The sequence below is a fragment of the Trachypithecus francoisi genome, unplaced genomic scaffold, assembly GCF_009764315.1.
Source record: "Trachypithecus francoisi isolate TF-2019V2 unplaced genomic scaffold, Tfra_2.0 Lachesis_group13, whole genome shotgun sequence".
In the NCBI taxonomy this organism is placed as follows: domain Eukaryota; kingdom Metazoa; phylum Chordata; class Mammalia; order Primates; family Cercopithecidae; genus Trachypithecus; species Trachypithecus francoisi.
This window is the reverse complement of record NW_022681458.1, coordinates 5,496,893-5,508,996: the sequence shown is the minus strand read 5'-3', so window position 1 is coordinate 5,508,996 and position 12,104 is coordinate 5,496,893. Positions and strand designations below refer to the sequence as shown.

At 46.5% G+C, this 12,104-nt stretch overlaps 1 protein-coding gene across 1 annotated transcript in view; it reads right to left on the bottom strand.

Annotated features, from left to right (window-relative positions):
• IQCA1 (IQ motif containing with AAA domain 1) overlaps positions 1–8,171 on the bottom strand; it is a 169,197-nt gene extending 161,026 nt beyond the window's left edge. The window contains exon 1 of the mRNA XM_033229790.1: positions 7,862–8,171. Within this exon, the coding sequence (XP_033085681.1) occupies positions 7,862–7,872 (11 nt within the window). The 5' untranslated portion in view covers positions 7,873–8,171. The remainder of the gene's footprint in view (positions 1–7,861) is intronic.
• Between the last annotated feature and the right edge of the window lie 3,933 nt (positions 8,172–12,104).

The following is a 12,104-nucleotide window of genomic DNA, read 5'->3' as shown; positions in this document are numbered from 1 at the left end:
ATCCACTGGCTTTCAGGTCCCACATTTTTTGCCCTTCCTCCATTCCCTCTCATCCATGCCTGCTGTCCCTTTCCCACATTTTCTTTTTTTCTTTTGAGACAGAGTCTCAATCTGTCACCCAGCCCTGAGTGCAGTGGCACAATCTTGGCTCACTGCAACCTCCGCCTCCCGGGTTCAAGCAATTCTCCTGCCTCAGTCTCCTGAGTAGCTGGGACTACAGGCGTGTGCCACCACATCAGGCTAATTTTTGTATTTTTAGTAGAGATGGGGTTTCACCACACTGGCCAGGCTGGTCTCGAACTCCTGACCTCAAGTGACCCACCTGCCCTGGCCTCCCAAAGTGTTGGGATAACAGACGTGAGCCACTGTGCCTGGCCTCCTGCACTTTCTTGGTATCTCTTGTCAAATGTTTTATTCGTCCTTGTGAGTTCATAGCTTTAAAATCCTTTATTGCCATTCTGGAGGCAATTCAGGAGGAAGAGGAGACAAGTACGCATGGTTAGCCACCCTGTTTGACTGGGAATCTCTCTTCTACATTCCCAAGGTCATTATTAAGCATCCCCTCCAGGTATCCTCTGCCCCAGGCTCACCATCTGCCATTTCTCAAACATGCTCCATTCTTCCCTAAACACTAAGCATCATTTATTGAAGCACTGATTATATGTGCTTTTTTCACCTTTCTGGCCAAAAAGTAAAAGCATATCTTGATGTCTGCAAGATTTTTGGGTTCAGATGATGATGATGATGATGATGATGACGATGGCGACGGTAATAGCTTACATTTATATACTGTGAGTCACTGTCCTAAGTGGTTTCCATGTAATAACTCATGTAATCCTCACAACAACCCTATGAGGTAGACATAATTATTAGCCCAGTTTACATATGAGAAAACTGAGGCAAAGAGAAGTTACTGCCCAAAGTCACACAGTTTGAATGCAGGATATACATGTAGGCAGTCCGGCTCCAGAGTTTACCCTCTAAACCACTTGACTTCATCGCTTCCCGTTTGTCAGGGAGAAAGTAGATGAGGAAGGAGGGGTCCTGTGACACAGAGGTAATTACATCACAAGCAAACAGACTGAGCATAAAAACCAAAACTCTTCCCCGCAACACCCCACTGAGTCAGGACACTGAATTCTGCTGTTAGAATCCCATGCCCAGCATGTTCGAATGCCAGATTTCTCAAAACTCAGCAATATTTAAAATATTGCTACTGAAAGAGCACTCTTCCAGACTAGCTTATTATAAGAAAGAAGGTTATTATCAGAAAATTAGAATTCCACTTGGTACAGTGTATTAGTCCATTCTCTCACTGCTATACAGAAATACCTGAGACTGGGTAATTTATTTATTTATTTATTTTGAGATGGAGTTTCGCTCTTGTTCCCAGGCTGGAGTGCAATGGCGTGATCTCAGCTCGTTGCAACCTTCACCTCCCAGGCTCAAGTGATTCTCCTGCCTCAGCCTCCCAAGTAGCTGGGAGGGCATGCACCACCACACGCCCAACTAATTTTGTATTTTTAGTAGAGACAGGGTTTCTCCATGTTGGTCAGGCTGGTCTCGAACTCCCGACCTCAGGTGATCTGCCCACCTCGGCCTCCCAAAGTGCTGGGATCACAGGCGTGAGCCACCACGCCTGGCGAGACTAGGTAATTTATAAAGAAAAGAAGTTTAATTGGCTCCCAGTTCCATAGGCTGTCCAGGAGGCATGGCAGCATCTGTGTCTGGGGTGGCCTCGGAGAGCTTTTACTTATGGTGGAGGCAAAGTGGGAGCAGGCATCTCACATGGCGGGAGCAGGAGCAAGAGGAAGGCAGGGAGGTGCCACACACTTTTAAACGAGCAGTTCTCCTGATAACTCACTATCACGAGAATGGCACAAAAGGGGAAATCCACCCCCATGATCCAATCACCTTCCACCAGACCCCGCCTCCAGCATTGGGGATGACAATTTGACAGGAGAATTGGGTGGGGACACAAATCCAAACCATATCACACAGAACACACATTGACTCCTGGCAGAATTAGGGACTAATAAACAAGTACATTGACCAGGAACAGCAACAACCATCGCTCAAACCAACAACAACAAAAGCAAAACCTCATGCCAGTTCAAAGCTCCTGAGACCCTCTGACATTCTGCTTGCCCCACCTCAAACAGACAAGCAGGAGGGGCTGGAAGAAGCAAAGATGACAGATGATCAAGGGAACGGTTTGGCTGTGGACAATGATCAAGACCCGCAGCTCGGCACAGTGTGAGCTTTCCAAGTCCAGACTTCCAGGCCCCGAGAAGGGACAGTAAACCCAAGGCACTCACTGGCCTGAGTGAAGACACGGGCTGAACATACTACAGGTGTGACAACTGTTGGCATAAAACATAGAGCGATGCTCAAGTTGCTTTGTGGACTTAATAGGGTTTGGGGCCCAAACCTGCCAGGACAACATTCAAGAGGAAAATTACAGGCTAATTTTGTTTAGAACTCAGATCTGAAATTCCACTTAAAAAACAGACCACAGCTCCAGATCAAAAGAATTGTTGCCTCTAACCCAGGAAGGGTGATTGCGGGAGTGCTTTTCAGTTCAGCACAGAGGGAAGCATAACTCCAGACAGCAACGGAGCAGTAAAAACCCCAGCTTGTTTCACAGATACCAAGAAGATGCTCAGTAAATTGTAACTTGCAACACAGGCCTGATTAAAAATGCCATCCCCACACACCAGGAAAAAAAGAATGACGACTTCTTCAAAGTGCCAAAAACCAGTGACCCAATGGACCTTCAGTGGAGAAACGCTAGAAATATGACCTCAAAATTAGCAGTAAAAAAGGACAAGGGAGATACATAAGTAATATAAACCATTTTTTTTTAACACCATTGCTTATAAATGGCATGATTGCAGAATCCCAGGAAATCAGTAACAAAAATACATCAACTAATACAGCAAAGGCCAGGCGTGGTGGCTCACGGCCAGCACTGGGTGGCTGAGGTGGGTGGATCACTTGAGGTCAGGAGTTCTAGACCAGCCTGGCCAACATGATGAAAACCCATCTCTACTAAAAATACAAAAAGTAGCCGGGCATGGTGGCAGGCACCTGTAATCCCAGCTACTTGGGAGGCTGAGACAGGAGAATTGCTTGAACCCAGAGGCAGAGGTTGCAGTGAGCCGAGATCTCACCACCACACTCCAGCAAAAAAAAAAAAAAAAAAAATTACAGCAAAATTGCAATGCTTTAATGCAGAGAAAAAATGAAAGAAGAAACCCATTCACAGCACCAATAAAGAACATTAAATATTTAAGAATTCACATGGTGGGAGCCACATGAAATCTAGCTAAAGGAAATTCTAGAATGCTGGGTACAGATCAGCACAAGCAGAAGGCACTATCTGCTCCTGTCTAAAGAGGCAAACCCTGTCTCTACTAAACACACAAAAATTAGCCGGGTGTGGTGGTGTGCACCTGTAATCTCAGCTACTCGGGACGCTGAGACGGGAGACTCACTTGAACCCGGGAGGCGGAGGTGCAGTGAGCCAATACCGCACCACTGCACTCCAGCCTGGGCAACAGTGCGAGACTCCATCTCAAAAAAAGAAAAGAAAGGCTATAAAGACAGAAGACTCCTGAGACATACATACAGATTTAATATGGCCAAGAATTCAGTAATAGACTAAAGACTATAAACAAATCTAGTAATAATATTTAAATATGGGAGTGGAACAGGCAGTAAAAGTTAAAAGGCATCTTCTACTTCCAACATTGGCCACACCAACAAGCATTAAGTTTGTACAATACCCTAAAGAGGCTGCCTCCGTGAAGTTCAGGTGGGGTGACCTGAACCCCACAAAGACCCAAAGGCAACAACAGCAAGAGATCTTGGGTTGAAGAGGCTCCTGCTTCCACCAGGGGAAACCAAAGCCGACCTGATGGGCAGAGCACAGCCAGACTTTCTGGATGTCTGGACCTGCTGTGGGCTCCCACCCAGGGAAGCCCAGTTGCTCCAGGTCAGAGCCCTCACTGGCTTCAGTTGGGTCAGAGAAGCAGGTCTTTTCCAGGGCCTCACAGAGCTGACACATAACTGGAATTTGTAGCCAAAGACAGTCCTGGTGGCTTCAGCCTTCTGGGTCCTGCCATTTCTTTCTTCCCCATCTGCAGTCTGTCTAGGGATCCCTGTCTGGAGAGACCAGGCAAAGATTCCTGGCTGGCAGGAAAATGTTTGGCAGCTTTGAAAGCACAGGGATCCCTGCATCATTACCTGTTTTCCTCAGTGCTCAGACACGGCGTCATCTCTTTCCGCCAGACCCTCTTCCCTTGAGACTGTCTCTGGCTTCCTGCTCCCCAGCTGTCCTGATGTTTCTCCATGTGACCACAACCCCTCACGCGTCGGACCGCCAGGGACCCGGACACCATGCCTCGGCCACGCCATCCTGGGGAGCCCCCACTTTGCGCTCAGTCCATCTGGCCTTGCACCCCACCTCCTCGCCCTGCAGCCTCAGCCTCCTTCTGCCTGAGCCCAGTCATGAAGGTCAAATGAGACAAGAGAGGCGGCAAGATGATTTTTCATAAGAGCATTGATGAGATAATTCACACGGCATAGAATTCACTCTTTTCAAGTGTACAATTCAGTGGTTTTTAGCATCGAGTTGTGCAACCACTACCATTATCTAACTCCAGAACATTTTCATCACTGGGAAAGAAACCCACACCTGTGAAGCAGTCACTCTCCATTCCTCATTCCTCCCCGCCCTTGGCAACCACTAACCTAATTTCCAGCTCTATTTGCCTATTCTGGGCATTTCACAGAAGTGGAATCACACAAGAAGGGGCTTCAGTGCTGAGCTACTTTCCCTCGCTGCGGTGTCCTCAAAGTTCATCCACACTGTCGTGTACTTCGTACTTCATTTCTTTTCATTGCCAAGTTGCCTTTGTACGGATACACCACATTTTGTGTATCCATTTGTCAGCCCATGGACACTTGAGTCATTTTCGCCTTTTTTGCTGCTCTGAATAATGCTGCTAGAAGCATTCCTGCATGAGTTTCTGCGTGGACATGTCTCTATTTTCCCCGGATATGGCAAGGTGGTTTTCAAAGGTAAAAGTGCTCCACATTTAAAATAGAAACCAGTGTCCTGAGCAGCACATCCCTGGAGGTCACTCAACCTCTTCGTGCTTACAGCTCCTCCACTGGCAAACCTGGATGATGAGACCAACTCTGGACATCTCCAGGGACTACTGTGGGGTGGTGATATGGTGTGGCTGTGTCCCCACCCAAATCTCATCTTAAATTGTAGTTCCCATAAGCCTCACGTGTTGTAAGGGGGACCTAGTGGGAGGTAATTGAATTACGGGGACAGCTACCTCCATGCTGTTCTCATGATAGTGAGTTCTCACAAGATCTGATGGTTTTATCAGCGGCTTTTCACCCCGCTTTGCTCTGCACTTCTCCTTGCTGCTGCCATGTGAAGAAGGGTGTGTTTGACTTCACCTTCCATCACGACTGTAAGTTTCCTAAGGACTTCCCAGTCCTGCAGAACTGCTAGTCAATTAAACCTCTTTCCTCTGTTCCAGTGTGAGAACAGATTAATACAGATGGAATAACAGGTGTGAAAGTGTTCCGGGAATTTTAAATGCACCTTGCAAACAGGAGGTAGTATTTTATCCATAAGACTACTTAACAGTTTTTAGAAGTATATGCTTGGTTTCAGAGTTGAGCATATGACTTAGAGATATGACAGACTTTGAAGTCAGGAGGATTATGGATGGAGAAGACTGAACATAACAGTTAAAAAGACCAGACTGTTAATTCTACAGCTTGGCAGTTTTCCTATAACGGAGTGGGTCGGGGAGGGAAACACTTGCATATTCAGACATACTATGCACGTCTGTGGGAAATCAAAACATTGCAAAATGGAAATTCTTTCCAAGTAATTTTGCACATTATAAAACCTTCTGAATCTTCCAATCTTAACTAGTTTGCTATCTTCTTCCCTGAATACTCCCCCGTCTTCTTGCTCTATGGAAGGCCTGGCTCTGCTTGGAAGCCCTCTCAGTAGAGGTTCCTGTTCCCCCCCAGAGCCCTCTGTCTCTGTCTGTGGGGCTGGGTCAAGGGGATCCCTTCTTTTCACTGCACCTCCAGATATCTCCCTTCTCTCCTCCCAACACTCCCTGGATTTGAATCCCACTTCTTCTGACGCTGCCCCTCAGTCACCATCATCTTCCATCTACCATGATCATTCCAGGCCACCTCCAGGGCACCTACCCACTGAATAGCATCTTGACGCTGCCTTCCCACCTGTCCCATTGCTAAGTGCCGAGTTCCTCTACCTAAGGCCAGTACCTAAGGCCAGTACCTACCTAAGGACATGGATCCCATGTCCTCTCACTACCAACGATGTCACCCACTTCTCCCTCCTCCTCCTATATCATTCTGGGCCATTCCCTTCCACACACAAACATTCTATCGTTTTCTGTCTTGGAGCCATGTCCTCTGCCCCTAGCTGCCAACACATTTCCTTTCCTTTGCAGCAAAACTCCTTTAAAGAGTCAGCTATGTTCACCGTCTACAGTTTCTCTCCCTCCTACATTCACTTGAGTAAGTCTTTCTATCCCATCACACCACTGAATCAGCTCCTGTCAAGGTCACTGCTGAACTCCACACTGCCAAATCAATAGTCAGTTCTCAGTTCTACACCAACTTGTCTCAGGAGCACTTGACGGAGGAGAAAGAAGTTACTTCTCCTGGAAACACTATTACTCCTTTCACTTGCTTCTTCCTCATGGATCATGTTTTTGATTCCTTTGCTGGGTCTCCTCTTCTCCCTGCCTTACTGTGGATGACCCCAGCTCAGTCCTTACACCTCTTCTTTATTAATATTCATTCTATGTCTCGCAAAGACCATCACAGGCTGACAGCGAGCAAGTTTATATTTCAGATGTGGGTCTTGCTCCTGAACCCAAGATCTGAATATTTTAACTGGCTATTTCATCTCCACATGATGTCCAATGGGCACTTCCAACTCAATAGGTCTTAAACGGAACTCTTGATTTTCCCCACTCCCAAACACTGGCAAGCCTTTAAGCTCTCTGCTCTTACTTCCTTGCCTAGAAAAATAGGGAGTGTAATAGCAACAGTGCAGGCTGGAGCTACAGTGCCTGGCTTGGCACTGTGTACTTGCTGTGTGAGCTACTTCACCTCTTCATACCCAAGTCCCCTCATTTGTAAAATGGAAATAACAATATCAACAGCCCGTACATTACAGGGCTGCTGTGAAGCAGTTAGAACAGTGTCCACAGGGTCAGTCCTGTACTACCTGTTTGAAATTATTCTTATGAAGACCAAACGAGGTAACTTTGTGCAAGTGCTGTGTAAACGACACAGTGCTAGGCACACACTCCTTTCAGTATCACTGCCACTCGAGTTGGTGAAAAGCAAATGACAATAACGCTTTCCCAAGATCTTTCTAGACTTAAATTTCAGGACCTGGGTGTTTTCACAAAGCAACGTATTTACTACTGTGAAAGATTAACAACAACAACAACAAAAAACAGACAAAATGGCTTCTCAGCAATAGCCCCTAAGGGCTTGGTGGGTATAGGGAAGACCAGGAGCTCATCCCCATGGGGTGGTGGGATGCGTGGGGGACGGGGAGATCTACGTGTATGATCTTCCTTGCTCACAAGAAGCAGATACTCTATCCCGAGGCATATTTGAATTTCCTAAAAGGAAAAAAAGTGGGAGAGAGGAGGGAAGTTGAGAGGTGAGGGGAGGAGAGAAGAAAAGAAAAAGAAAATAAGAGAAGTAGAAAGCAAGCCACCTTTTGGCTTGGGGGAGCCCACCCCATGGCTGTGGCTGGGAGCCCATCACTTACGTGTTCGACATTGCTGGCTACTTTCCCTCTTTTCCTCGCCCTCCGGGAAGCTCTTCCGTTGCTCTCTGAAGGACGGTGGTAGCAGGGGTCAGGGCACTACCAGGAGCTACAGAGGACTGGGAGGGGGGTCTTCTGGAAGGAGAAACCAGGACTGCGATAATCTCTCGCTTCGGGCAGGAAAAGGTGAGGCCGGGTTTGCGTCGCAGGCACGGAGCGCGCAGGCGCAGAGAGGATGCTTCGCTCCTTCCCATCAGGACCCAGAGACTCGCGAACCTCACTTCGGCCACTCAGGTGGGCGCGACGCGGCCCTAGCAACGGGAACGCCGCGCCTGCGCATTGCCTTCCGCCTGTCCCCTGCGCGCTCCGCGCCTGCGCCACCGCCTCCTGTTGCTGCCGGAAAGGCGCGGGAGGCCTGGGAGGGCGCAGCGGCGGTAGCGTGTCGGAGTTCCAGCCCTCCGTCGCGGGGCCGGGCCGCCTGGCGAGCCTGCTCCGGGCCCCAGTCCCTGGCCCGTGGTCCTCCAGGCCGTCTTGCCGCTTTCCTGCTGGCCCCATTTTCATCCACCGACAGCTCTGCGGCCTTGGGCAAGGCCCTTAATGATGGTGGTCTTCAGTCTTTACATCTGTAAAGTGGATATAACAGTCGTTCGTTCAGAACTTTACTGGGCATCTATTCTGGGCCAAGTGCAGACTTAGATTCTGGGGACTCAAGAGTTACGCAGACACTCCCTTCGGAGACTTAATGAGTATGAACCAAGGCGCGGGTGCGTTGTAAATGTAAAATGCAGTGTGGATGTTATCAACAGTTATCCGTAAGTTGCTATGAGTGTTGGCTTTCATTGCTCTTCTTTCTTCGCCTTTAGCAACTGTTGAGGTTTATTTGCACATTTTAGGCTCTGCAGTTCCTATTGGAACACCAGGTTTAATGCTGTCAAAGGCGTGGAGCGAACATCCAGGTAAAAAATGATAATCAGGATCAAAAACCTCTCCCCCACCGTTACTAATGAAATGCACAAAAGCGTAGTAAAAGCCAGCCCTCCGCACCCCCTTCAAATAATGGAGCAAATTATTTCTCAGACGAGAAATTAAGTACAACTTTGTACCGTAAACTTTAAAAGCTCATTGAAATAGCTGCGTGCAGTGGAGAATGGTGTCCAGCCTCATCTCCACTTTCCCAAAGCCCGTCGGGGGAAGAGACCAAGTAGACACAACACCAAGAATCTCATTAATGCTTTTTGAATCAAAGAAGACACAAACTGAAAAGAAGGGAGATGAAAGGGTGAGCAGAACAAGCAAATGCCTGGGGAAATCCGGCCAGATAAAACCATCCTGAGTGGAGGCCAATCCCTGCCACCCCCAGGACCTGAGCAAGGACAGGAGAAAATGCCAGGGTTTGCCATTTTCTAGGTCCCTACATTGAATTGAGGCAAAGATTCAAAGTCAGAGGGCATTTTCTCACAGGAATAGGGCACACTCGTGACTAGAGTGGGAGGATGGTGGCAAAGGAGCTTATCAAAATCTCAGAAGAGAGCAGAGCCTGGAAGTTGTGTGGATTCAGGGGAGCAGCCCTTATCCTCAGTGTGTACTCAGGCTCCAGAAAAGCAGAGAGAAGTGCAGTATCTCAGCTCTGGAACTCAGATACAGTGAAAAGACGGTCAAAGAGGATTCGCCCACATTATATTTGAACAAATAGATCATTTTCAAAGAGCAACACGTGTTAAGTAGGAATAAGATAGAAAGAAGCAGCATATCCACTATCTAAAACCAAGACTTTCATAAAAGTAGAAGAAAGGATTATAACATAGGCCAGGCAAGTGAAAGAGAGAAAGTCTGGAGAAAATCTAACCAAATAAAAGCAGAAAAATCTTGGTTTTGTTTGTTTAGTTTGTTGTTGTTGTTGTTGTTGTTTTTTGAGACGGAGTGTCCTTCTGTCGCCCAGGCTGGAGTGCAGTGTGTGATCTCAGCTCACGGCAACCTCCACCTCCCGGGTTCAATCTATTCTCCTGCCTCAGCCTCCCGAGTAGCTGGGATAACGGGTGCCCGTTGCCACGCCCAGCTAATTTTTGTATTTTTAGTAGAGACAGGGTTTCACCATGTTGGCCAGGCTGGTCTCAAACTCCTGACCTCAGGAGATCTGCCCGCCTCGGCCCCCCAAAGTTCTGGGATTACAGATGTGAGCCACCACGCCCTGCCAAAGCAGAAAAATCTTTACACGTGTTCCATGTTACAGAATAAGCTAATAAGAACATTAAGGTAATAAAATAAGAACTGGGAGAAAATATGAAACATTGGAATGAGAAAGGAAAGAAGATTACACAGCTAAGGAAACCAAAAGAAAAACAGAAGTAGTCCAATACAGAAAATAGGTTAGAAAAACCAAGAAATAGACCAGGCACAATTCAGCTGAATTACTGACTTAGAGGGAAAACCTGACTCACTTACAGTAAATGTAGAGAGGAAAGCGTGAGACACTTGAGCAATTTACAAAAAGGGTTAGTTGATATTCCTGCAAGAAAGACCTTCAACATTAGACTATTTTCAGAGATACAAGAAATGTTTTTGAAATAAAAGAATTAAATCTGCAGATCAGAAATTCTCACTGTGTTCCAGGGAAAACTAATATACGACACCCAGCATCAGGAGATGTCCTGGATACATTATTGAACTTCAAAGACAAATGGCAGGAGAAATCTGGCTAGCCTCAGATCTCAATGTCAGATGAAAAAGAAGCAATATTTACAAAGTTCTTGGGAAAAAGTGTGACCCCAGCATATTTCTACTCATTCAAGTTAATAGTCCCAGTATGAAAGCCCTCAGGAGATACAGCATTCATATACAGATTGATGTGTTAACAAATGCAGATAACAGAAACCCAGTGGGCACTGGCTTAAACAATAAGATTTAAAATCTCCCTTAACACCAAGAATAGAGGTGATGGCTCATGATCTCAGTGGCTCAGTGACATCATCAAGGATCAGTCTTCAATGATCTTTCCATCTTTTGGAGCTGTCATAGTAACCATACGAAATGACTTCCTTTGTGGTCATAAAATGCCTGTCGCAGCTCTAGGTCTTATATCCTCACACTGTGACATCCCAAGATAGAAAAAGAATCAGCAGGGAAATATGATACACATTGCCCTTTTAGAGTAATGAGGATTTACCTGCATTAAGAGGTAGAGAGGCAGATGAAAGAACCCAATCAGAACTCTGTCAGCACAGAAGAAGGCAGGATTGGCTGTTATGTAGGCACCATTCAATATGAGCCACCCATGAACTCTTCTAGCAAATAAATTACTTGGTGATGAAATACAAGCAAAAGATACAAATTAGGTGGAAAAGGTTAGCATAATACTCAATATGAGAAGACAGTGGAACAAGGTTCCTCAATTCTGCAAGAGAACAAATATAGTTTCTCTGTGATTATATCCTATGAGCTTTGCCAATTGCTGCACTTATTGACCTCTTGTTCTCTGCCAGGAAGTATTTAGGACCTAACATAGATCATTCATTAAATCTCATTAACTTTGTGAGATAGGTAATATTTTCATCCCCCCTACCTTTTTTTTTTTTTTTTTTGAGATGGAGTTTTGCTCTTGTTGCCCAGGCTGGAGTGCACTGGTGCGATCTTAGCTCACTGCTCAATCCACTTCCGGGTTCAAGTGATTCTCCTGCCTCAGCCTCCTGAGTAGCTGGGATTACAGGTACCCATCACCACAAACAGCTAAAAAAATGGGTTTTCTGTGAGACAAATGTTACTAAAAACTGGTTCTCATAACAGCCCATCCTTTAGGAAAAATCATTGCTACCTAGGTACATGGATACAGTAGAAAAGGTTACTTTATCCTCAGCATTTGATAATTCATACAGCCTCAGATCCAGACTGCCAGGTCTCTGGGGAAATCAGTCTTCTCAGTCTTCTTGGTACATGTGACATTTGGGCAAATATTTATTGATGCTTGTTCTGTGAAAAACACAATACTCAACACCATGCAATAGAAAAAAGTTGGCTCTGATAGGAAGAATTCTGCTTGCAGGCTTGGAGGAGAGGAGAGGGGATCATTCGGGAGAACACAGGCTTCATCATTACATGTGCATTTTCTTGTGGGATAATAGGCTGGGAAGGGCTGTTCCAGATTGGTTGTCAGATCTGCTTCCTTCAGGTGCGTCCAGTCCCCAGTACTCTGCCACCTCCTGAGCATCCCTTCTCTGCCAACACACTTGCAGTGAGAGGGACGCCTGACCTT